This window comes from Tursiops truncatus, chromosome 4, assembly GCF_011762595.2.
Source record: "Tursiops truncatus isolate mTurTru1 chromosome 4, mTurTru1.mat.Y, whole genome shotgun sequence".
NCBI classification, from domain to species: Eukaryota; Metazoa; Chordata; class Mammalia; order Artiodactyla; family Delphinidae; genus Tursiops; species Tursiops truncatus.
Window position 1 is genome coordinate 56936404 of NC_047037.1, and position 27647 is coordinate 56964050.

General features: G+C 38.3%; 1 protein-coding gene across 1 annotated transcript in view; it reads right to left on the reverse strand.

Moving 5' to 3' along the window:
* The window catches only part of PEX5L (peroxisomal biogenesis factor 5 like), a 190307-nt gene that overhangs the window by 44899 nt on the left and 117761 nt on the right, over nt 1–27647 (reverse strand). The window contains exon 7 of the mRNA XM_073803922.1: nt 27368–27463. Within this exon, the coding sequence (XP_073660023.1) occupies nt 27368–27463 (96 nt within the window). The remainder of the gene's footprint in view (nt 1–27367; nt 27464–27647) is intronic.

Sequence of the window (27647 nt, forward strand, 5' to 3'; positions counted from 1 at the left end):
CTAAGTGAAGAAATAAGAGGATTTAGTAACAAAACTGCATTGCTTCTTACTAAAAGCAACAGTATTTTCACCTTGAATATGCATAATTTTTAAAGAGCTTTCAAGTGTATTAACTTATTTGACCTTCATAAGTGACTTCTACAAGGTCACCAGCTAGTTAATAATGAACCCAGGGCCAGACCCACATCCCCTAATTTCTACTCTTCTACCTTTTTCATTAATGCAACCTTGTTTCCCTCATCCTGCTCTGCAGCTCTAACCTATCCTTTGCGTTAAGGATCAATCAAGGTTGTTGCCTGGCAAATATTATCTTGGTTGGAGGAAAGAGCAGAACAGAGCCCTTCTGCTTGTCTCTTGTCGCTTAATTTTCTAAGACAAACCAAGTTCATTCTCTTTAGAAATACAAGGTCACTGATACTACACTCAGCTGCTTTTCTGTCAGGAATGAAGCAAACTGCAATGGAATGTTAAAATGGGACTCTTTCAGTCTAAGTTTTGGCTGTGGTTCCAAAAAAAGGATGAAATAATAGGTGCCTGACTTGCAAAAGAAACAGTTATATGTTAAAAAAAATATGTATCTATCTCCCAACATTCAGCCTATAATCCTTATAAAAGAGGGCTAATATTGAAGGGGCTGGGGAGAGCATTTCCATGAAGTGAATGGTCAAGGATGTGTGTTTCTCGTGACCAGGTCTGGGCCATCATGGGGTGAGTCAACCTGAGCTATCTTGAATTCCACCCAAGGGGCCTTCCCAGAAGACTGAGGATTGGTGACCTTCTCATTGGAACTGCAGTCGGCTATTCCCAGCAGGAATCTCAGGCCTAAAGGCATTCCTAGCTTAGAGAGGCAAGGAGCTCTAAATTGTGAATATGGAAGGAGGAATGTAAATATTACAGAGGACTGGATGTCTTAGTTATTGAAACAACATTGTTCTTGAGAACCAAAGTGTCTGGAGGACTTTTTATCATCATAAAGTGACTGGAAAATCTATGGGACTCTTATAGATTGAATCGTGTTCCCCCAAAAGATATGGTGAAGTCCTCACCTCTGGTGTCTATGAATGTGATCTTATTTGAAAATGGGTCTTTGCAGATGTAATCAAGTTCAGATGAGGTTCTTATGGTGAACCCTTAATCCAATATCATTGGTGTCCCTATAAGAAGAAGGGAATTTGGACACAGACAAAGAGGGAAGACGGCCATGTGAAGCTGGAGAAGAGGTTGGAGTTATGCAGCCACAAGCCAAGGAACACCTGGGGTTACTAGAAACTGGAAGAGGCAAGGAAGGATCTGCCCTGGAGGCTTCGGAGGGTGCTGGAGGGGAATGGCCCTGCCAACACCTTGATTTCAGAATTGTAGCTCCCAGAGCTGTGAGACAATAAATTTCTTTTGTTTTAAGTGACCTGGGTTGTGATGCCTTGTTACAAAAGCTATGGGAAACTAATACAAAGGACCAACCTATGATTTCAGTCAGAGGATAGCTCACAAATGGGGTTTGAAAGGGCAGTGGAAGATATAATGAAGTTTTCTTTTACTCTTAACCTATCAAATTCTGCCCATTAATTGAAATGCTAGCCTAGTGCCTGATACGTGCTCAACAAATAAATAACAGTTGTGAATGAATGGTTTCCCTAGCTTACTCTTTCTTACATCCTATTTCATTTAATTCTTCAAATGGGCTTATGTGCATTATTTCCATTTTATAAATGTGGAAGGTGATGTCACAGAGATTAAATAATTTGCCCAGGGAAAATGGCTCAGAGTGCAGAACTGAGATTTGAACAGAGGTCTTCCTGACTCCAGTCTGTATTTTTCCACTCTGCTATCATCAGATTAATCCAGACACAATTGGCAAGATGTCCAATGGCCTGTGTCCTCTTATAGTTCATGTTCAGAGAACTATAACTCATTTTTTAAAATGAGTTTTAAAAAAGTTTTATTCGGAAAATTAAACATGGACAAAGGGTAATTAAAAAGTACAATGACCTGTCATATAACCACCACAAGTTTCAACAATTTTCATGAAAACTATTTTTAATCCTTACATAAATCACATAGATAAAACAGCTTTATATCTATGTGATTAATCTATGTAATGTTATGTTTTTATATCTATATTTTACTATAGAGAGATTTCTCCAAATTTATGCTCTGAGACACAGTTCCAAAACCCCTAACAGCTGACCCCAGCTTCCTGCCATCCTAAACCCAAGGGCACGAGGATGGGCCACCAGAGAGAGGCCAGCTCCTCTGCCATAGGGACAGGACATCACGCCCTTTCAATCCATCACTCGCTGGGAACGCAATGCTGTGGGGGACCCCTCTGAGAGCCCATGACCACTGAAGAGCCCCCATGAGCAAAATCACTGCTGTCACAAAGGCACCGTGTTGGCTGTGGGCAAACTGACTTCACAGCTGCTAATGAGGATGCACAGTGGTGGCAAATTACTATGCCTCATCTTGAAATGATTTCTTAGAATCTGGATGCAAGAATATATTTTCTTGGCAATTCTGGTCCTTAAAAAGACTAATTGAAAAGTCCATCTGTAGGAAAACAGGCAGAGAATAGGTTGGGTAGCTCAAATAAACTGAACATGTATTAAACTCTAGATTCTAGATCTGTGTTTTGTTCTTGGATGACAAAGCTGAAAAAGACAGTTCTTGACTTCAAGGAACTCACAGTCACTTGGAAGGAGTTTTTTGGGGTGCTGAAAAGTATTCTGGACCAGTGGTCAGAAGATATGGACTCTTTTCCTGGTGCCACCACTCTTTAGGGGTGTGATGTCAGCCAAATCAAATAACTTTTTTCATTTCCAAAGTTTGGGGAACTTTTTCTGTAAACCGTGAAGAGTTATATCAGAGTTAGGTGATGTTATTATGTTTTTATAAAAATACTTTTCTTGTATGGTTTAAATGTCCGAAGAGATGTGACACAATATGTTAGTCAATAATGGATATGCTGCTAACTAGCCAATCACAAACAACCCTGCTTAAATTCTGTAAGGACGAAACTGCATTAGTGGCTTGAGATTTATTTTTTTAAAAGGATATTTAGAATCTGAAGAACACTGCTGACTCAAGAGAAATGTAAAGGTCAATTGTTGTATCTAAGCTGTGCTGTCATGACATTTGAATAATTAAAAGGTTTTCAGAGATAATTGTAGTCCCACATTTTAACTAAGTATTTAATACAATAAACTATAAACATGCTCTGTTTTCATATGTGGAACTCCCCAGAGCCTATTAACTGTCTAGATGGCAGGAAATAGAAGGACTAAAATGTATTTAAATTAGGGATCACCCAAATCTTTCACACTAGACTTTAGTGGGTGCTAAGAGTGCATTTTAGAGACTTCCTAAAACTCATTCAGGGTATGAAAGGACAAGGACTTTTATTTCATTTAGGTCTTTGTTTGGGGGTTTTAAAATGTATTTTAAAGGGGCTTCCCTGGTGGCGCAGTGGTTGAGAGTCCGCCTGCCAATGCAGGAGACACGGGTTCGTGCCCCGGTCCGGGAAGAGCCCACATACCGCAGAGCGGCTGGGCCCGTGAGCCATGGCCGCTGCGCCTGCGCGTCCGGAGCCTGTGCTCCGCAACGGGAGAGGCCACAATAGTGAGAAGCCCGTGTACCGAAAAAAAAAAAAAAAAAAAAAAAAAGTACTTTAAAATAAAATACTTAAAAAATTAAAAAAAAATGTAATATTGTTTCCTGGTAGGCAAATTAGAAAAAAATAGATGAGCAAAATAAATAGCCCTATTAATTTTACTAACTAGATATAATAACTGGGAGCACTTTGGGATATCTCATTGTGGGCTTTTCCCTATGTTTATGCATAAAAACCATTGCTCATGAACTCTCAGGGCCAGTTACTTCCTTCTCTGAGCTCCAGTTTTCTCACCTATAAAAAGGAGTTAAGTATATACCTCGTATGGTAGTTGTGGGGAGTAAATTTCATAATACTTATAAAATATTTAGCAGAGTAGCTGGAACATAATAATGTTCAATAAATGTTAGCTATTTTAATTATTTCATTATTTAATTGTGAAAATGGAAACTTACTGTACATGTGGTTGTTTAACCTTTTATTATGGACATGTATGCATGTCAATAAATATACAACTATTACATCACTTTAATGACATAGTAGTGTTCCATTATATAGATTTATCTCAGTGTGTTTCACCTTCTCCTATTATTGCTATTGTAAAAATTTGTATCAAATATCTGTGGGCATGCATCTTTATGCACAAATGATTATTTCTCTAGGATTATCAAGGTATTACTGGGTCAAAAGGCACAAACATTTGGAAGCTTTTTGGTATATTTTGAAATTGCCTTTCTGAAATATCGCACAAGTCCATTCTTCCACTAGTACTGAGTATTATCATTTAAAAAAATTCTTTGCCACAGTGGCCACTAATGATGCTGAACATTTTTTTTTTTTCACATACGTATTCCTGGTTGCTAGAAAATTTGCAAAACTGTCTCTGGCTGGTGAGAAGACTTTAATGATTCAATTTACTTAATGGTCAGAGGACAATTCTGGTTGCATGTTTCTTCTTGAGTCAGTATTAGTAAATTATATCAAGAATTATTTCTCTAAATTTTTTCAACTCTTGACCTTTTTATTCTCTACTATCTTAAATCTGTTTTATCTTCAGATATGCCTCCCTTTTCACTTTTAGTAGTATGTATTCGTGCCTTTTCTCTTTTTTCTTAACATTATCAGAAATTTGTCAATTTTATTAATCTTAAAAAAAACCCCTAAGTTTCTGGTGTTGTTGTTCCTTTGTTTTCTAGTTTATTAATTTCTGCTGTTATTGTTATTCTTCCTATTTTTTGGGGGTTAATTGTTCTCTAACGTTTTAGGTGTCTTCAGTTAATGCTTAATCTACCAATGTTTAGCCTTCTCTCCTAATGTAAATATTTAAGAGTAATGCCCTTGAAGTATTGCTTTATCTACGTTCTACAAGTTTCATTTTGTAGCACTTTGGTAATACTAAGTTGTAAGAATTTATTAATTCCCATTATGATTTCTTTTGAGGTTATGAATTATTCTGAAGGGTGTTTTTAGATGACCAAATATATGAAGTTTTGCATTGTGGTCATAGAACATGATTTACATGAAACAAATTCTTTGAAATGTGTTGAGACTAGCTGTATGGCACGACTGAATTTGGTAACTGTTCCCAGGTGTGTCTAGAAAGAATGTATATTCAGCAATTTTGTGCAGCATTTTATATATGGTCACTAGATTAAATCCTCTGTATCTTTACTGATCTCTTTCTGCATGATACCAATTTCTTAAAGAGGCATATTAAAATATCCATTGTAATGGTAGATTTATTTCTCTTTATAGTTTTATCCATTTTTGTTTTATATATTTTGAATGTATCTTTTTAGTTTTATACAAGTTTTGGAATGGTTTTATCTTCCTATGAATTGAGCCTTTCATATTAGTTAGAAATTCGTTTTTGCCTTTAGTATTGCTTTTGCCTTAAGGTTGTTTTTTTTTTTTCTTTTTCTTGTACCTGATACTAATAGCTATGTCAACTTTCTTTTGATTATAATTTGCTTGGTATACATTTTCCATGATTTTTCTTTCAGACTTTTTGTGTCCTTATGTTTTAGGGGTGTCTTTTATAAACAGTCTAGAATTTGTTTTATTTTAAATCTAATCAGCTAATCTGTCATTTAATTGGAGAGATAGGATAATTTACACAATAACTGATATATGTGGATTTATTTCTCCATCTTATTTTGTTCTATTTTTCTCCTTTATGCCATTTTTTTTGAATGACTAAGGCTTTAAAAAAATCTTTAATTCTATTTTTTTCTCAATAGGTTGGAAGTCATACATTCTATTTCTATCATTTTTGTGATTACCCTTAAAAATTTAACATGTATATTTCACAAAAGTCTAAAGTTAATACATATATTTATCCCCCTCCTGAACAACACAAAAATTTAGGCTCTAACTGCAATCATTATTATATTTTTTCTAAAAGTTCTATTTTTTCCAAATTTGCCCAGTTACTATTGATAGTCATTTGTCTTTTACTGGTGCTTTCAATTCCCTCTTTTATTTATTTAATGAAACATTCTTTTATATTCTATATCTGATAATTCTTAAGTCTTTGAGGTATGATCTATTTGTTGTTTCTGCTGACTCTTACTCAGGGTTTCCTTTCTTACATGTTTTGAGTTATCTGATTTTGAACTTATATATTTTGGGAAATTTATCTGTGAAGATTTCCTGGGGCTTGGTTTGAGAAGCATTCCTTTAGAGAGAATGTGTGTGTGTGTGTGTGTGTGTGTGTGTGTGTTTATGTATGGGTATCTATGTATGTGTATATTTATGTAAGTGTACCATGTATGTGCATGTGATATATGTCATGCATGTAAGGTTTAATGTACACATGTGTATTTGAGTTTGTGTGTTTGTTTATATATGCATGCATGTGTGTTTATGTATGCATGTTTGTGTGTGTGTGTATGTGTATGTTTGTATTGTGTGCATTTCTGTGTGTGTGCGTGTGTATGTGTGTGTTTGTGTATGTGTGTGTGTTGTGTGCGTGTGTGTTTCTGCGTGTGTGCATGTGTGTGTATGTTTGTGTGTGTATGTATTTGTGTGTGTTTGTGTGTGTATGTTTGTGTGTGTATTGTGTGCATGTGTTTCTGTGTGTGCGTGTGTGTACGTGTGTGTTTGTGTATGTGTTTGTGTGTATGTGTGTTTGTGTGTGTGTGTTTGTGTGTGTGTGTGTATGTGTGTGTATTGTGTGCATGTGTGTTTCTGTGTGTGTATGCGTGTGTGTGCATGTGTGTGTATGTATGTGTGTTTGTGTGTGTGTAGGTTTGTGTTTGCATTGTGTGCATGTGTGTTTCTGTGTGTGTGCGTGTGTGTATGTGTATGTTTGTGTATGTGTGTGTGTATGTGTGTGTGCGTGCGTGTGTGTGTGTGTGTGTGTGTGTGTGTGTGTATGTATCTGGCAGCTGGCTGGAGGCACCACCACGGAGGGCTGCTTTAAATTGAATTCTTGGCTTAGTATTTTTAGGACCACACAAGTATGAATTACAGCCTAACTTGCATGAAGACTGCTCATTGTTCCATATTCTCTTAGGAGACCCCACTAACCAATTCTATATTTTTTTAGAATTCCTCAAAGTTTCTAGCCTGTTACAGTATCCCTGTCTATTATCAATAATTGATACACATTTCCTTCCCCAGCTTACCCTTCATTGACATGTAGCCCTTCAAGTTCCCTGGCTTTTTAAAACCTTAACTCCCCACTTTGTTTAGGCCCAAGATTTTGTTTATTATCAACCATGTGACTGTTAAAATCCTTAGCTGCAGGTAAATGGGATTAACAGATAATTTAAGGTAGATGCTAGTGTTAGTGCTTGCTTATACTCTGAATTTATGCTGCTACTTCACATTTTTGGCCTCTGGGGACTTCTCTTCCTCTGTTTAATGCTACTTCATACACTTAAAAAGGTATTTTTTATTTATAATAGAAGAGTTGAAGAGTACCTACCATATTGCAGGCCTTTCTTTGTACTTTTAACTTTTATTTTCTAAGTTTGATTATACATTCAATGCATAAAGATTCACAGTTATTATATCCTAAATGTAAAATTTACCTGTAATCAATATGAACTGTTATTCCATTTGATCCTTTTTGGTTTGAATTCTACTTTACCTAGTACTGTGTCTAGTTTAGCTTTGCCCATCTCATTATTACTAGTTTTGCTGTATAATTATGTTTTCTGTATAATTTTGTTTTCTTGTATTTCTTATAAAAACCTTTAATTGTAATTTATATTCGAAACTGTTAGAGTATCTTTGTTTTCTAATAGAAGAATTTAACTAATATTTATCATGAAAATTGAGATAAGAGGACTAACTTTGGTTCTTTTCCCCTATCATTTGCCATATTGATAAGCTTTTTTCTCCTGCTTTCTGTCCTTTATTAATTTGAAAGTGTTACATTAATTTTTATTGTATTAGTTACCATTCAATTAAAGACAATTTTTATTTCTCTACTTTTATTTCTCTACTTTTATTTATTTCTCTACTGATTCAATCTTTCTCTACTGATTTTTTATTTCTCTACTGATTCAATAACCAATATTTATTTTATTTCTCTACTGATTTATTTCTCTACTGATTTTATTTTATTTCTCTACTGATTCAATAACCAATATAATATTGAATTCTTTCATTTAACGTGAGAGATTATTTATCCTTTTTATTCCTTTCCACTTCTACTTTAGCTTCCCAGTATTTGCTGAAAAATCAAGTTTCTAGCCCTAGACTGTTAATAAAGACATTATGCTGTTTTCTTTCAGGAATCTTAGAATATTTTTTTACAAATCCTTAAAAGTTTCTGGCATTTTAGTGGCATCTGTTCCATTCAGTACTGATAAAGATTTTTTCCACCTGTGTTTTGATTATTTCAATAACTTGAGACAGGTTAAAATCAGACAAATAAAATTCAGAAAATTAAATTTCCCTTAAATTGCATTTAACTTGAATGTATCAGGGCTGCCTGTACATATTGATACATCCTTAAAACACATGAATCCAACTTCAAGTGTAGTAAATAATGGAGATCTTTACTACAGCTTTTCTTGAAGAAGTGTTAACAGTCCCTTATCTTGAAGCCATAAATTCATTTACTTCTGATGAGTTGTGTAATTTTCACTGGGAATCAAGAGATTTAAATTTTAGATCCACTAATGTTATTAGACTTGGGAAATTTTACTTAAAATCTCTGGTGAAGGCAACATTATGTACAGAAAGCCACTGTCCTTGGACCTGCAAGGCTTGGGTTTGGATTCTGACTATTGCTACTTACTAACGTATTGGGGAATTTCCCCACCTACAAATGGATTACTACTATTTAACTCAAGATTATTTTGAGAATGAAATGTGATAGCCTATTTGCAAAACTTAGTACAGGCTTGACAAATAACAGATACTTAATAGTGTTATAGCACAGCAGGATAACAGCAAATAAAGATATCTCAAAAATAAGGGATTTGAAAAATAAATAATTTAACCAATGTATTGATTCATTTCACTAAGAACACTTTATATATATATGTATGTGTGTGTGTGTATATACATATACACACACACACACACACACACACACACACACACACATACATATATATAGAAAGTCTTATCCAGCCCACTCCCCCAGTGTTCTGATATAGCTTGCTCTATAATTACAGGCTTAAGGAGAAAAAAGTTTTCAACACAGGCTATAAAATGTATTGGTTGTTATGGAGACCATAGTCTCTAAACTAATCAGCAAATCTAGAACCTGATAATCTTGTTGAAGGAAGAGGCTTTCTCCTTTGAGAAGAGAAAATCTACTCTTTCTGGTAGAAGTGGTGGGGATTCATTCTGGCAGGTGACATATTATGGGGTAATGGTACTGATTTTCCTTTCCCTTTGGCCTTCAGGTAAGGAAACATAAGGATGTGACTTCTAAATAAGAGTCACAAATTTGTTTGCAAAATCAGGTACAGATTAAAAAGCAATTGACATAAATTAATGTTTTTCAGTAAAGACTTAATTGTCCCTAGACTTTCGTACTGTTCTTTTCTTCAATATACTGTAATTCAGCATCATTTTTTTACATTAAAAATATAAGTGGGATACAACACTCAGTCTAGTTTTTACAAAGTCATAAACATTGCTATTTGGTCAAGTTTTCCCAAAGAAAATAGGGCAGAAATGTCCAAATGAGTGTTAGACTATCAAATTATGCTATTGTGCTTATGTCTTATATTGAAGAGAATAAATAGAATTCTTTGAGTACATTCAACAGAAGGTTGAATTATATCAACAGTTTTCAATGCCATACAAAATCACGTAAATTCTATACTTTTCCTTCATTTGCACTAAGCACGGTTTGTGACTACATCTCAGTGCGCCATTCTGGGGAGTGGAGCCACAACAGTAAACACGACAAAGTCCCCGCACTCATGGAGTTTCCAGCCTAATAGAAGGATATGGAACATAGATAAATATAAATTCAGATGGTTATTAATATCTTGAGAAGTAATTACATAGGACAATTATGGATGACTTCTTTTAGAAGACTTCTTTTAGTGATCAAGGAAGACCTCTTAAAGGGGGTGACACATAAGCCGAGACCTAAACAACCCAGGCAAGAGCATTCTGGACAGAGAATATGGAACTGGGCATAAGCTTGGAGGGATGAAGGAATGGAAAAGCCAGTGCGGCTAAAATGTCCTATGGGATAGGGAGGAGGGACAAGAGGGAATGACAGCAGGGGTCAGATCATGTCCTGTGGACCATAAGTAAGGACTTTGGATCTCATTTTATTTGTGATGGGAAACTACTGGCAGATTTCAACTGCCATTATTGGCAGGGAAGTAACAGGATCTGATGTACCCTTTGAGAAGAGAACTTACAGGGGAGCAAGACTGGAAGCTGGGAGACAAGGTAGGAGGCTGTGGCAGTGGTTTGGGCCAGGGATGCTGCTGGTGTGAAGGAAGTCGTGAGCGGGGGAGATAATAGATGTAGTTGGATTCCTTTAGTTTGGTCATTATTCCAGCAGGTCCTACTGGATTGGCTGTGAGGCTGTAGGGAAAGGAAGGGCATCTTCCAGGACTTTGGTTTGAGCAGATTGTGGTGCTATTACTGAAGTGGAGTAGGCACTGGTTTGGAATGGGAGATGAAGAGTTCATCTATTGTTTAATTTTTTTTTCGAGGTATGTGGGCCTCTCACTGTTGTGGCCTCTCCCCTTGCGGAGCACAGGCTCCGGACGCGCAAGCTCAGCGGCCATGGCTCATGGGCCCAGCCGCTCCGTGGCATGTGGGATCTTCCCAGACCGGGGCACGAACCCACGTCCCCTGAATTGGCAGGTGGACTCCCAACCACTGCGCCACCAGGGAAGCCCCGAAGAGTTCATTTTTTGACATGTTACACATACCCTGGATGCTAGAACCCAAGTGGCAGTATCAGTAGGCAATTAGATCTCTTGGGAGAAGTCAAGGTTGAAAAATCAGATTGAGAGCCATTGGGGTATAGGTGGTATTTACATCCACGGGACCAAAAGAGATGGCTAAGGAGAAAATGTAGATGAGGAAGAGAGAAGGAGCGAGAGCTGTGTCCTGGGGCTCTGTAATATAGACACAGAGGAGCCAGCAAAGGAGACTGGGGAGGAAGGGCCTGTGAGGCAGGAGAAAACCAGTATCTAGCACAATGCACTGCTTGGCACATAATACACATTCCATACAAATCTGCTGGAGGAAAGCATGAATGATCTGGCTTCTGCCTCCTCTGCCTGCTTCTTCATCTCATCTCCCACTGCTCCTCCAGGCCCACCCTGCATTCTAACCACACCTAATGATGCCCGCAGGTCCTCAATGCAAAGACACTCATCTATGCCTCTGTGCGTTTGCACGTTTTCTTCCCTCTGCTCTGAATGCCTTCTCCCTTCTGCTCGCACTCCTTTTTTAAACTGTGAGCGTGATGCCTGCTCTTGGAAAACCTTCTCTGTCCCTGTATTAGGATTCTGAATTATCTTCCACCAGATTCTGAGCTAGCTGAAGGCAAGCATAGCTCTCTCTCATTTCGGTATCTCTAGTGCCTAATGTAGAGTCTGAAAATAATAGTCACTTAACAAGTGTAACGCTTTTTTAAAACAAATATATGACGGCACCATTCAATCTTTGAGGATCAATTCAACTTCCTAGGCGACTTTACATTCTCCCTAGTTTATGTATTATCCCCCAAACTCTATGAGCAGGTTTCTGGTTAGTTTACCAAACCCACAGAACAAAGTGGCACAGCATGTTCAGAGCTCTCTACTTGTGCTTATTTTACTGAAACAGAAGATGCCTTCTGTTCTGTGCACATCTCATTCATATTTTATACAAGAGAAACCTCCTTTGACAAGGCTTTAGAAACATCACCATTTCACCACAGAGATGATTTAGATATCAACAGTGTAGAAGAGATAAAAAGCATACAGCATGGTTCAAAGTCATATCATAAAGCTTCCTTAAGCAGTCAGTATCATTCAGTGGATTCACGTAAAATGCTCCTGTTCTTTTGAAAATATTTCAAAGATCCTATAAAGGTTGTGAAGAAGTCCAATGAATCGGAATAATTTTACTGGATCACAATGGTGCTCGATCAATCTCATGTTTAACAATGAGGCTGTATTACACATGCACCATCAATTTCTCAAAGTGGCTGCTAAAACACAGATGTGACACAGCTGTGATGTAGAACCAAGCCCTTCTATACAGTTCAGATTTAATCAGGACCCTGTACCCAGAAATCTGTAACCAGGATAGGCAACTGTTTCTATTTTCATTTGCAAACGAACAGTGCATAACAAGACTAAGAAAGGTTCGCATCAAATGGTCATAAATATACAAAGAACAAAGTTAGCCTTGGAGCTAGTGTTCAGAGCTAAAATAAGAGCCTATTTAAGAAAAATTTTAAAAGAGGGCTCTTGTTCCTGTCATTAAGCCTTCCTGAATCCTGGTACAATTGTAAAGAGCATCAAACCATATTTTTTCAGCATGGGAAAGAATTATCTTGTAAATGGCACAGTATTTTCAGTCATTTTAGTTGAACCTTGAGTATTTGTCCAGAACATGTCTTGTGACATATCCCTTGTAATTCATTTTGTTGAAATCTGTTAACTTCAATAAGTATACTAATAAAGGAAGGAAAAACACTAGAGTGATAGAGAAAATGTGGGAAGGCTAAGAAAAACAGTAAAAACATGAAAGGAATATTAAACCAATAATAAAATATATATAAACTATAAAACATATTATAAATTATATAATTCAGTGGCCAATTAAGATAAAGGACAGACAGAAACAGGAAAAAAGTGAAAAGACAAATATATATTCAGTAGGTAAAAAAGGAAGAGGATTGCTTATTTACTAAAAATATGCTTCAATCCTAGTGATATCTTCTTTTTGAAATTATTATTCCCAGGTTAAAAAAAAATTAAAGGTTGAAAATATACTGTCCTTAAGAACTTCACAGGAACACAGATCTAGCAATGATGTTGGTAGAAACTGGAAAGTATACTCTGGGTGATAGAGCAGTAAGTAATCTTGCGTTTCTCCCTCACCATTAGAACCCTGACAAGGCACTTGTTAGGTAAAGATCTAGTAATTAGAGAATTTACTTAGAGGTGAAAAATAACTGAATCCAGTGATGTAAGTTCATGCAAGGAATTCGGCAACAAATCCAATCAGAACTAGATGCTCTCTTTTCCCATAATGGCTTAAATTGCTGCCGTAGGAATTTAGATTAGACATAAGGAAATATATTCTGATTGAAATGATTGCAAGACATTGAAATGGGTCACCTAGGAAAGTTTTGAAATATTATTTCCTAGCAACTGCTAAAAACAGAACTGATACTCAGGGATGGCCGTAGGCAAATGTGAAGAATCATAGATTCACAGATCGTGACAGCAGAAGACAGCCTTAGAAATCATCAGATCCAGAGGTTCCTAAATTTGTCTTCACACTGAATCACCTGGGGGGATCTTTTCAAAATTTCCAAACCCAGGCCACAGCCAGGGCCACTGCAATCACAGTACCTTGGAGTGGGACAGGCATCAGTATTTCAGGAAGCTCCCCAGGCATTTCCACTGGGCAGCCTAATTAGGGTATCATGGATCTAATGAATGGTCTCAGGTTACAGATAAAGAAATGGAGGCACAGAAAAGGAAAAGGACTTTTCCAACCCTGCCAGGGCAGTGAATGGCCCAGGAGAAATAGAACCCAAGTCTCCTGGCCCTGATCTGACACACAGGGCGTATTTTAAGAATTAAAAAAAAAAACCCAGACAACTTAGTTTACGTTTATGAAATCAATATCTATATCATTATAATTTAAAAAAAACCATTGAAATTGCCAATGAAAATTAATAATCTCTCAATCTCACTATCCAGAGATGTTTTTAATTACTGTTGATACCTTTGCATTTCCTTCTACTCTTTTCTCAAAGTTCATGTGTACTTTTAAAATTTTGTAAAAGTTAGGATCATCCCTCTGAGCATGGCAGTAGGCTTTCTGGAAATCTAGGGAGCTAGAGGTACTGATGGTGTTGGGCAATGCTGGGGCATACAGCTGCCGTCTTCCCCCCATCCCGTGATGGACACACAGCATGAGGCCCCATCTTTCCTGACACCTGCATTTAGCCTGAGAACCAAATGGATTCAGGATGGACTAGGTAAGTTCCTCCTGAGTACAGACACAAAGCCCAAGTGTAAAAGGCCTTCCTTGTGGACTTAGTGTCACCAACAGCTGCACATCCATATTAGAGATTCTAGAGAAGCTGCATTTGTTTCCACTCATGTGGCCACTTCACTTCCATTGTGCTTGGGATCCTTGCCTGAACAAGTCAGGACCTCACCTAAATTTACAGTGTATTTGTATGTGTGCATGTGCGTATGTGTGCGTGTATTCTTAGCCATCCAAAATAATAATGCAAAGCTATTATTTTGAATGGGCTAAATCTTTATCACTGATCCAAATAATCATTGTGATTTGGTGGATGCATAAAATCAAACTTCACTAATGAAATAAATAATTCCAATTTCGAAGTCCATATTGTATTATTGCCAACTGGCTAATTAAAACTTAAACCTAATTGATGAGGTGACTTAAATCTGATGCTCACAATTGAATGCCTGTTCAGCACAGGTAGAGAAAGAATGCTTTAGTATCAAAAGCCAGCTTATTTTTGAAAAGGAAGATTCTCTTTAGAATACCAAATGAGTCACAAGAAATGATTTAGACAAGGAAGTGGTAACTTGAAACGGAGCTTTCGCAAGTGTGTTCTTTACATCAATGGCTTCGATAAACACCGTTGCCATCACAGAAACACATCTCAGTTTTTTTGTTTTTTTGTTTTTTTGTTTTTTTTGCGTTACGCGGGCCTCTCACTGTTGTGGCCTCTCCCGTTGCGGAGCACAGGCTCCGGATGCGCAGGCTCAGCAGCCATGGCCCACGGGCCCAGCTGCTCCACAGCATGTGGGATCCTCCCTGACCGGGGCACGAACCCGCTCCCCCTGCATTGGCAGGCGGACTCTCAACCACTGCGCCACCAGGGAAGCCCCACATCTCAGTTTAATAAGGGGATTGGTTTTACTTATTCTGTGAAAATGAAATATTTTTTCACAATTAGGTTTAAGGGTAGAGTGATCTATCTACTTTCCTTCTGTAGTCAGATCAGTTAGTCAATCTTGTATATGTCTGCATTTTCACCCCAGAGCCATGCAGGACACAGAAATAGAACATTTGACTGCTCATTCCTTTTCTGACTGCCCAAGCTTTTTGATATAGGAAGCAAATGGTGTTAATAACCATAATATTCTGATCTGGGGGCTTGACTAGAGGTTATTTATTTATCCATTTTTATTCTTTGGATATAAGGTAACTAGGGATATAAGGGATATCCCAGTAAACCTTTTATTCTCAGATTTTACCATGCAATTCAGTTTTTCATGGGAAATCAAATTCATCTCCAATTATTTGCATGTGGCTCATGTATGATATTGACAATTTCTAGCTATGTTTTAATACCGTTCTGCCTTTTACTTTCTCTCCATGCCTCTAGCCCTCTTGGTCCATTAAATATAGCTGTGAGGTCAGGGATTGATGTATATTTCAAATAATACCAAGTCACTTGAATATAAATTAAAAGCAACATATTAAAGAAATCTCATGTAAGAAAAACACATCTCTAAACTAAATTCCAATTTTGAGTAATTTTTAATATTGTTTACTATCTGAATTCAGAAGTTCCTCCCTTTATCAACAGCTCCAAGGTAATGGGCAAATGTGGGTTCCAGTTCTGCCTGCCAGTAATCAGCAGCGTTTGCTTGGGCGAGTCCGTTAGTGTCTCTGGATTTCAGCCCCTTCTCTACAGTGATGAGGTGGGCCCTATGAATCCCTGGCATGAAGCATAAACTCTAAAATGGCCTGTGACATCTCTCACAGTTCAGTACCAGAGGTTCCAGAGAAGACTGGGCATCTCTGGGAATATCATTAAGATCTGTGATGGTTAATTTTATGTGTCAACTTGACTGGCCCGTAGAGTACCCAGACATTTGGTCAAACATTTCTGTGTGCCTCTTTCTATATGATGTTAGCCTTTAAATTGGTAGACTGAATAAAGAAGTGGCCCTCTCCAATGCAGGTCGCCATCATCTAATCCAGTGAGGGCCTGAATAGAACAAAAAGGCAGAGGAAGGGAGAATTCTTTCTACTTGTCTCCTTGAGCTGGGACATTGGTCTTCTATATTCAGACTGGGACTTATACCATTGGCTCTCCTGGTCCTCAGGCCTTTGGATTTGGACTGAAACTACACCACCAGCTTTTCTGGGTCTCCAGCTTTCAGATGGCAGACTGTGGAACTTCTCAGCCTCCATAACTGTGTGAGCAAATTCCTTATAGTAAATCTCAGTCTCTGTCTGTCTTTATCTCTATCTTTATATCCTACTGGTTCTGTTTCTCTGGAGAACACTGACTAACACAAGATCTAAGAGGCTGATGATTGACCATCTGGGAGGAGGAAGAAGGACTGGTTACCCTCATGGAAAAGAACCACTTTCTTAATCAACAGGAATTATTTATGTATGGAACATCAACTGTGTACCATCATTGTGTGGTATATTATATGCCCTAGTCAAATGAATAAAGGAAATTCGCTTCACCCACAGGGAGTTTACTGATTCTTTACAGAACTCTGTAGGGTTGTGTGTTTGATGTTCTGCTTATTAAACCAAAGAGAAGTATTTGTCATCAAAAAAGAGATATCTCTCATCATCCAGTATTTTGATTTTATGAAAACCTTTTGAAACCAACATGGGCAGATAGCTCTACTGACCTGAATATAGCATTAAAGACTAGAATTATTTTAACCCCTGACTTCACTATTTGACTAATAGTTAATAATAATATTAACTATTATTATAATATTATAATAATAATATTAATAATATTCAACATTACAGGAAGTTTTATAGAATAGCAATGATTGGTTTATATGGCATGGACTTGCTAATCAAGAGATGGGTTTTTGAAGACATAGAAAACAAATTTATGGTTACCAAAGGGGAAAGAGGGGGGAGAGGGATAAATTAGGAGTTTGAGATTAGCAGACACAAACTACTATATATAAAACAGATAAACAAGGTCCTACTGCATAGCAAAGGGAACTATAGTCAATATCCCATAGTAAACCATAATGGAAAAGAATATGAAAAAGAATATATGTGTGTGCGTGTGTGTGTGTGTACAACTGAATCACGTTGCTGTACACCAGAAACTAACACAACATTGTAAATCAACTATACTTCAATTAAAAAAAAAAGTGATGGAGTTTTGTATGTTCCAGATAAATAGACTTACATTATTCCTCCTACAGAAATAAAATTCCTAGTAAATTATTTAATAGTTGGCCCTAAAAGTAAAAAAAAATCCAGGAGAGAGAAAGAGATATTGAGAGAGGCTTCCTAATATTCCTCCAAATATCAGAGCTGGAGGGTACCTGTGGCAGAGACTGCTAGCTGTCAGTCAAAATACACTTTCCTTTCTTCTGTGGTGGTGGAACTGTGGCCGTTTCCCAGGCTCCCTTGCAGTTTGGGGCATGGGTGGTGGTGGAGTGATGTGTTCAACTAAGCTTCAGCCAGTGGAGTGTGAGCAGATGAGATCTGGGCCAGAGCTTTTAGGAAGGTGGGTCTGCCTCCTTCAAGCTCTCCTTCCCCTGGTGGGGGCTGGAGAAACAACACACTTGTGACTTGGCTTTGACCATGCAGGGGAGGATAATACCTCAAGGGGTCGAGGGGAAACAAATGGCAAGGAACCTGGGACCCTAAATGGGGGCATTGAGCAGATCTGCCTGCTAGTCAGGGTGTTAAGGGAATTTATCCTGGCTACTTTTTGGTCTGGAGCTTGTCTGCAAACATGATGGTCTAGAAGACCAATCTGTGGATAACTGAAGTTTTGTTCGAATGGGTCAAGTCACTACTATATATAAAATAGATAACCAATAAGGACCTGCTATACAGCACAAGGAACGCTACTCAATTCTCTGTAATGGCCTGTATGGGAAAAGAACCTAAAAGAGAGGATACATGTATAAGTATGACAGATTCACTTCGCTGTACACCTGAAACTAACACAGCATTGTAAATTAACTATACCCCAATAAAAATAATAATTTTAAAAAGGGTCAAGTCAAAGATTTAATTACTTTGGTATTTACACAACGGATATCAAGGGAGAGTGAAAGAATACGGTAACTGTTCAAAACACCGACTTAAATTATGGGCGGACTCTAAATCTCTCTCTTCCTTTAAATAGATTACTTATCCTTAAATTTATCTCAGACCATCTGACATGTCTTTATACTTTCACTCATTTCACCTATGTGGGTTTGTCATGAGTCACTTGACATTAAGTCTCATCTATGCTTCATATCGTTTTTGAGAATCAACTTTTCTTTGTTTAAAAATGGAAGAATATTGACTCATTATGAGATCAACGTTGCCAGTTTCCCAATGAATTCACAACACATCTAATCTTTATGTGATCTATCTACACTTTGACGTGGGAAGCATGTTAGCTAACATGACGTGCTAAGCTTTAGGAAATCTGTATCTTAAGAAGTTAACCTCAAGATTCCTTCAATATTGCCCAAAGAATGTTTCCATATATTTTCAGAAGATTTTCTCTTTTTTGAATATTGAATCTAAGTCAGAATGATTTATGTAGTGTTTAATCCATTAATCTCTTCCACCTACTTCGAAGAGGTGACACTGTCATAGAAAGCAAGAGAAAATATGAGGGGGTGGTAGAGACAGATAATCTTCTTGGTAGGCGGGCACCCAAGTCAGAAGTTTCTTACATGATCCTATATTAACAAAAGGAGTTCAAGAATAGTCTGCAATTCCCTTCAGTCATTTAATTCTGAGGTGCCTATCAGATGTTACATTGTTTGGAACATGACATTTCCTAGTTAAACTTAGAGATAAAGAAGGTCACTCACATTTCCAGACCAAGGAAGGTCTAGTTAGCATTAAGCTCTCTCACTATCCTTGTTCTTAAACAGTAATTACCAATTTGCCTGTGCTTTTTCTTATAGTACTGCTGAGGGAAAGTTAGCCTAGAGTCTGAAGGAGAGTTATCTTGAGAGCTATGTCCTTTGAGATAGGACATAGAAATGGGAAGTTAGGGGGTAGCTTTCAATGATGCCTGCCAAGCACAAAGTTCATCTTCTGTTAGTAAGTTAGTGACATTTCTTAAACACACATTAAAGAAGAGATACTTAGGTGAAATAAATGCATTAGAGGAATAAGTTGCTAATATGTTCATTTATTCATCCAGCAAAAGTTTGTGGCGCCTCGTCCTGTACCAGCCTCTCTGAAAGGTGCTAAGAACATAAAGATTAGACACGGTCCCATCTGTAAGAGTTCAAAATCTCCACGTGGAGATGAACGTGTAAATCCACAATAACTATACCAGGGGTCCCAGACCCCCCGGCCATGGACTGGTACCAGTCCATGGCCTGTTAGGAACTGGGCCGCATAGCAGGAGGTGAGCAGCAGGTGAGCGAGCAAAGCTTCACCTGTATCTACAGCCGCTCCCCATCGCTTGCATTACTGCCTGAGCTCTGCCTCCTGTCAGCATTATGGTGAGTTGTATAATCATTCCATTATAAATTACAACGTAATAATAATAAAGTGCACAATAGATGTAATGCACTTGAATCATCCCCAAACTATCCCCCTGCAAACCCTGGTCCATGGAAAAATTGTCTTCCACGAAACCGGTCCCTGGTGCCAAAAAGGTTGGGGACCGCTGAACTATACCATGGGATAAACTACGCTTGATGATCTCCTGAGCTGCAAAATACCTGCAATTCTTCCAGATCTTTAAGGGCAGAGCTATCTTACTCAATTTTCTATTCCTAGCACCTAGCTCAGTGCCTGGTGCACAAAAGGAGTTTCAAACATGTCTGATGAATTTGTTGCTACATCCAGTTTATTTTGAAGGCTGAGGCACCTAGAGAGACTAACTAGCTAAACACAGTGCCAGATGCTGGCTGGCTCTTTCCCTCCATGCTGACAGTGATAAGAGGTATTTTTGATGTGTGGTTGCAGGTGTGCTGCCTGCCCGTGTGACCTCCTCTCTCCTCTGTTGACACAGCACAGGTCGCTCTAGGGATCTCCGTTCCTGAGCCCCTGGGGCTCCTTCCCTGCTTCTCACTTCTGTGCCTCCCAGTGCATCTTTCCCAGGGACCTGTTGTAGCTGACAGTGTGTTTAGGCTGCTGGCTAGGAAGAAAATCCAGGAGGAAGTATGGAGGAAGCTCCTTCAGGGAAGAGGCATTTTTTTTTAAAGCCCCAAATAGAAGTATTTGGCTCTTTGTTCTAAAATTACAATACGCTGAGCCGAGATGAAATTGCAGTGATAAAATGTAAGATATGCAGGCAAAAAGCTTCGCCCACATAAGGCCTCACAAGATCTAACCGTTCAACCTGGGCTTAAGCCTAAGCTTAAGCTTAAGCTTAAGCATAAGTTAGTCTTCGCACATAAACAGGTTCCCAGGTCACATAAAATATGCAATAAATGTGCACGTGGTGTTAGTTGTCTTTAGTAGAAGAGACGGAATTTTAGGGCATTTTAGCTCAACGTTAGTTGAGTCGCATGTTGTCAGGTATTACATAGTGTAAGTATAGCCTAGTTCATACCATGCAGAGTATAAAACATGCCCAATGTTACTCCATGGCAAGATCGGTTGGTGTTGCCTGCATTGTAATAAATGTGTCTCACTGACTGACACTGAGACTGAGACACCACAGAGGACACTTCAGTACAGTCCCTGGTAGAAATCCATACGTCACAGACAGAACTGATTGTTTACATCAGCTATGAAAATGCAAATACTAAATTACATTAGCAGGTGATACGGCACTTTATAAGCAACAATAGATAGAAGTGTTTCTCACATTAGGTGATTAACAACTAGCCATCCATCCATTAATTCAACAAATATTAAATACTAGGTACTAGGCACTGTTTTAGATCTTGGGGTACAGTGTTAAGTAAGAGAGAAGTTTCCTTTCCTCACAGAGGTTACATTTTAAAGTGGACAGAGAACAAACAGATAAATAAAAACAAATAAGGAAAGACGAAGTGATAAATATAAGGATGAAAAACAAAACTCTAGGTGCTGTGATAGCAACTGGTGGTCAGGTTCAGCTTTCCTGAGGTGTTGACACTCAAGCTAAAATTTGAATGACAAGAAGGACCCTGCCATATGAAGATCTGGGGGAAGAATGTTCCCTGCAGAGGAAAGACGGAGTGGGGCAGAACTAGAACAAAACATTTCACAATTTGTATGGAAACACAAAAGACCCCGAATAGCCAAAGCAATCTTTGTGTTTTTTTTTGTTTTTTTTTTTTTTTGCGCTACACGGGCCTCTCACTGTTGTGGCCTCTCCCATTGTGGAGCACAGGCTCCGGACGCGCAGGCTCAGCAGCCATGGCTCATGGGCCCAGCCGCTCCGCGGCATGTGGGATCTTCCCAGACCGGGGCACAAACCCGTGTCCCCTGCATCGGCAGGTGGATTCTCAACCACTGTGCCACAAGGGAAGCCCAGCCAAAGCAATCTTGAGAAAGAAAAACGGAGCTGGAGGAATCAGGCTCCCTGACTTCAGACTCTACTACAAAGCTACATAATCAGACAGTATGGTACTGGCACAAAAACAGAAATATAGATCAATGAAACAGGATAGAAAGTCCAGAGATAAACCCACGCACATATGGTCACCTTATCTTTGATAAAGGAGGCAAGAATATACAGTGGAGAAAGGACAGTCTCTTCAATAAGTGGTGCTGGGAAAACTGGATAGCTACATGTAATAGAATGAAATTAGAACACTTCCTAACACCATACACAAAGATAAAGTCAAAACGGATTAAAGACCTAAATGTAAGGCCAGACACTATTAAACTCTTAGAGGAAAACATAGGCAGAACACTCCATGACATAAATCACAGCAAGATCCTTTTTGACCCACCTCCTAGAGAAAGGGAAATAAAAACAAAAATAAACAAATGGGACCTAATGAAACTTCAAAGCTTTTGCACAGCAAAGGAAACCATAAACAAGACCAAAAGACAACCCTCAGAATGGGAGAAAATATTTGCAAATGAAGCAACATAGTCTCCAAACTTTATAAGCAGCTCATGCAACTCAATATCAAAAAACAACCCAATCCAAAACTGGGCAGAAGACCTAAATAGACATTTCTCCAAAGAAGATATACAGATTGCCAACAAACACATGAAAGAATGCTCAACATCATTAATCATTAGAGAAATGCAAATCAAAACTACAATGAGATATCATCTCACACCAGTCAGAATGGCCATCATCAAAAAATCTACAAACAATAAATGCTGGAGAGGGTGTGGAGAAAAAGGAACCCTCTTGCATTGTTGGTGGGAATGTAAATTGATACAGCCACTATGGAGAACAGTATGGAGGTTCCTTAGAAAACTAAAAATAGAACTACCATATGACCCAGCAATCCCACTACTGGGAATCCCACTACTGAGAAAACCATAATTCAAAAAGAGTCATGTACCACAGTGTTCACTGCAGCTCTATTTACAATAGCAAGGACATGGAAGCAACCTAAGTATCCATCGACAGATGAATGGATAAAGATGATGTGGCACACACATACAATAGAATATTACTCAGCCATTAGAAGAAATGAAATTGAGTTATTTGTAGTGATGTGGATGGACCTAGAGAATGTCATACAGAGTGAAGTAAGTCAGAAAGAGCAAAACAAATACCATATGCTAACACATATATATGGAATCTAAAAAAAGAAAAAAATGGTCATGAAGAACTTAGGGGCAAGACAGGAATAAAGACACAGACCTACTAGAGAATGGACTTCCGGATATGGGGAGGGGGAAGGGTAAGCTGGGACAAAGTGAGAGAGTGGCATGGACATATATACACTACCAAATGTAAAATAGATAGCTAGTGGGAAGCAGCCACATAGCACAGGGAGATCAGCTCGGTTCTTTGTGACCAACTAAAGGGGTGGGATGAGGGGGTGGGAGGGAGGGAGACGCAAGAAGGAAGAGATATGCGATATATGTGTAACTGATTCACTTTGTTGTAAAGCAGAAACTAACACACCATTGTAAAGCAATTATACTCCAATAAAGATGTTAAAAAAAATCAGTCCCTATGCTCACCTCTGTTTAAACATCTGTCAAATAAAATAATAACTGTTTAAAAAAAAAAAAAAGACAGAGTGGGGACAGCAGGCAATGAGGCTGTTGTGCAAGAGGAATAGAGAGCAGAGCAGTGCCCCTGGAGCTTGTGAGGGGATTAGGCGCAGAAGGAGAACCAGGTGCCAAGTCATGAGGCAGGATGATGACCAAAAAATATGAGGGTTTAAGAATGGAATAGAATGTGAAATAGAAGGAATATTGGCAACAGTGATATAAAAATGGAGACTTTGGAAAAATTCAACTTGCTCCAGGCATGGTTTTCATCTGGGTCTTACTAGTGTTTGGAACAGTCTCTGATGAAGCCAGTCTGTGGTGCCATTCTTTATTGGTCTTGAAATGAAGAATGTGGCACTTTTAGTTCTCTTAAGAATCTTAGACTCTAATATAGTGTCTATAGTTTACCACTTCTTCCTTGATTACCAACGTAATACATGTTTATGACAGAACATTTGGAAAATATAGATAGCGAATGGAAGAAATCACTCCAAATCCAGCCACCCAAGGATAACTACTGTTAAGGTTAGGGCACAGACTCTCTTTATGCTTATACAGTGCAGTGATTCAGAATATGGGCTCTGGAGTCTGGGTGAAAATCATGACTTTGTAACTTGCTAAATGAGAGTTGTTCATTTTCAGTCTATCTTAACTGCTTATAAAATGCCACGTAACTGTCTGCAATATCTTTAAGCCTCAGTTTTCTCATCTGCAGAATGAAAATAGTAATATTACCTTCCTCATAAGACTGCTGGGAGGATTAAATGAGAATCCACGCAAAGCTCCCGGGGTGGGGGGGCCTGGCACACAGTATGTATTCTAACATGTTAGGTATTAAGCTACTATCATTTTACCAAGTTGGGATCATATTGTAAAACTGTCAGTAAATAAATTATTCTAACATGTTAGGTATTAAGCTACTATCATTTTACGAAGTTGGGATCATATTGTAAAACTCAGTATATAAATTATTCCAATTATCACTAGACATTTTTACACAATGTTAAATATTTTTCTATGATGTAGTTTTTAATGGTTACATAGCATTTTATTGTAGAGATATTAACTTAGTTAATTCTCTGTAATGGGACACTTGAGCTGTTCCCAAATTTTCACTATTTAAAAAAATTCTACAGATAAAATGTTGCAAACTTTCATGATTATTTCTCTAGCATAAATTCTGAGGAGGGGCTGGGTCAAGGGACATGTATATTTCCAAGACTCGGATCCGTTTTATTATGTCTTCTACTATGGATTTAGATTAAACTCTGGATAAGAGTAATGCTGGGAAGTAAGTAGTTCACATGTGTGTGCAGTTTTGAAGGTCTGATATACCATCAGCTTAGTGAAACACAACCCCCGCCCCCATGCTTCGCGCCTATTTTCCCCACATCTGTTCACACCTTCCCGTCAGCATCATCCTCCCTCATTCCTTAAGGAAGCTTCTCAGTTCCAGGCTTCCAGCTGAGCAAATGTGCTTACAATTTTCTGCTTTGCTGGGAATTCTGTACTTACCATTCACTTCACTTGAAGATACAAACGTATAGCATTTAGTATATTAGACATCCAAGCCCCTCATCTTATAATGAAGAAACTGAAGTAGAAGGGAGCAAATGTCTTGTCTGAGTTGGTCATCTGGTCCATGCCATTGTTAGACAACTACTCAAAGCTAGCTCATTCCTTTATCTCTTGTACCTAGTTCAGCAGCCAGCACAAATGTTTGCTGAATGACTACTTCAAGTAACTTACAGCATTTTAGGATTTTGCAGCTGGAAAGGACCATAGAGGTGTGGAAAAATGAGACTTATATTGGTTAATGAGATGTTTGTTGTTATTTAGTTATTAGCAACAAGATGGAATAACAACTCTGGTCTCTCAATTCCAAAGAGACAAGGGGAAGCCAGGAGAAAACAAGGCTTCCTGGGGTGAATGGGCGTCATGTAGAGAACGGATTCACCTAATTTTACCTTGTTCCAGAGAGGGCAAAGCCAGAGGTAAGAAAACTGGTAGTTGCTTGTAGTCCAATTTCAGCCTAATTCAGGGAAGAGCTTCTTTAATTGTTAGGACTGTCGAAAACTGAAACAGGTTTTCTTGAAAAGTGAGTTGCCCTTAATTGAAAATGTTCAAGTAGAAACAGGTATGTTTGAATAAATAATTTGTCAAGTATGTTTGAAAAGAAAAAATATTGTTTTGTATGCCTGGTTGGGATAGATGACTTCTAAGGTCTCTACCAAAACTAAGATTAACTGACTTTATGAATAGATAGATACACAGATGGACAATTTTTTCCTTGCTGATATGTTACTTTGTAACTAAGTCTTTGTAATTAAGTCTTGAGTTTGAACTCATTGTCTCATTATAAATGGGACCAGAGAAACTAACATACCACTGTAAAGCAATTATACTCCAATAAAGATGTTAAAAAAAATAAAAATAAATGGGACCAGATAAATTATAAAGTCTTTACTGCCCCAAGATTCTATGGTTCTAAATCATCTTCTTTTTAATGCTAATTCAGTGTCCTATACACAGTAGGAGCTCAAAAGAAACTTAAATTAGCTCTTAAGTCTGGAAGAATCTACATTTAAGATAAACTGAGCTACAGGCCCCATGCAGTTGAACTTAATTGAACTCAGCTGGTCTCAATCAAATCTATCAGTTGATCACGTTCAAGTGCACTAAATATGCCTTAACTTTTATTTTAATTAAAAAGGTTAAAATTAAAAGAAGAAATTTGGGTGGATTGTATTGTGATGAGATAAAAGTGTTCTCTTATTAGGTTTCTGAATGATGATAGGAAATTTGGCTGGAATTATTTCCTAGAATATAAAGAATCTTTTTAATATTAAATTGCAAGTGTGATTTAATTGCACTTCAAGTATGGAGTTACTGAAAGACTGCCCGTAGTATAATAATTTCAGCCAAATTCCAGAGGTAAGATGGCCACATAAATGAACCATATTACAGGAATACTTTCAAGTTTCAAGATTTCACATCAGTAATAGAAATAGAGGTCCCGGCAAGTTCGTACTTGGGTTGGGTGAAAAGCTCAACTCTCAAATAGCCTTCTAGCAAAGCTTTGGTGAGAATCATAGATGGCACCTGTGATGCACTCTTTGCACTTTTACCCAGGAAGGAAATGCATAAAAAACAGCAAAGGATGCTTTTTTCTGGCTTCCCTTTTCCCTTTCTTTCCTCCTTCTCTCTGCCTCTCTCTATCTCTCTTTAGAAGGCTAAATAAGGAAAGTAATGTTCAAATTAAATGTTTCATTTGATTTATCAACATTGTCATTGTTTTGGACACCCTTAACAGTAAAATAAATTATGGCTCAAGTCAAGATGGGCTATCCATTGATTAGAATATCTCAGCCCTGCCTTTTTCCCCCACCCAGTTAGGAAAATGTATACTATTTCAGGGGTAGTAAAACTGTCTATGTTTCAGACATTGAGCTAGATGCCAGAGAGATAAAAACATCAGGCATGAACCCTGGCTTCACAGAAGCATAGCAAATGCATAGCATAGGTTCATCATGGGATACACGCAAGACTCAGAGTTTTCTGACCCAAGACTCCAGAAGTCACTACTAATCTACCACAGAATTGGCGTAAGAAGTGACATCTATTAGTCACCCTGGGTGGGAAGTCAAAAGTTCTCTGGTGAGCTGCCCTGGTGGCGCAGTGGTTGGGAGTCCACATGCCGATGCAGGGGACACGGGTTTGTGCCCCGGTCCGGGAAGATCCCACAGGCCGCGGAGCGGCTGGGCCCCTGAGCCATGGCCGCTGAGCCTGCGCGTCCGAAGCCTGTGCTCCGCAACGGGAGAGGCCACAACGGTGAGAGGCCCGCGTACCGCCAAAAAAAAAAAAAAAAAAAAAAAGTTCTCTGGTAACACGTCTCATTCCAACAATCATAGTCATGATTATTTCATGTCTATAAAGACCCATTTAATGTGTATCCTGCTGAAGTTTGATTTTTTTGAATTCCACTCTCAGAAACATAAAACAAACCAAAAAACTTACCTCCACTGCTGCTTTTGCCCTTTCAAATTCCTCTTCTAAGGAGTGGTTTCTGGAAAGCAATGCACTTCCCCAGCGTTGTTCTTTGGTCAGTCGAGCCTGAAATAAACCAAACACATGGTGTTATCATTTCGGAATCACATAATACAAAAATGCAAATATTTTTCCTTTTCCCATAGTCCCCTAGAGTTTAAGAAGCACCTGCAACTGATGCCATTTTTGGAGTACTTTGCAAGCATGAGGGTGTCCAAACTGGGAGGGTGCGTGCATGCGTCTTCCAACA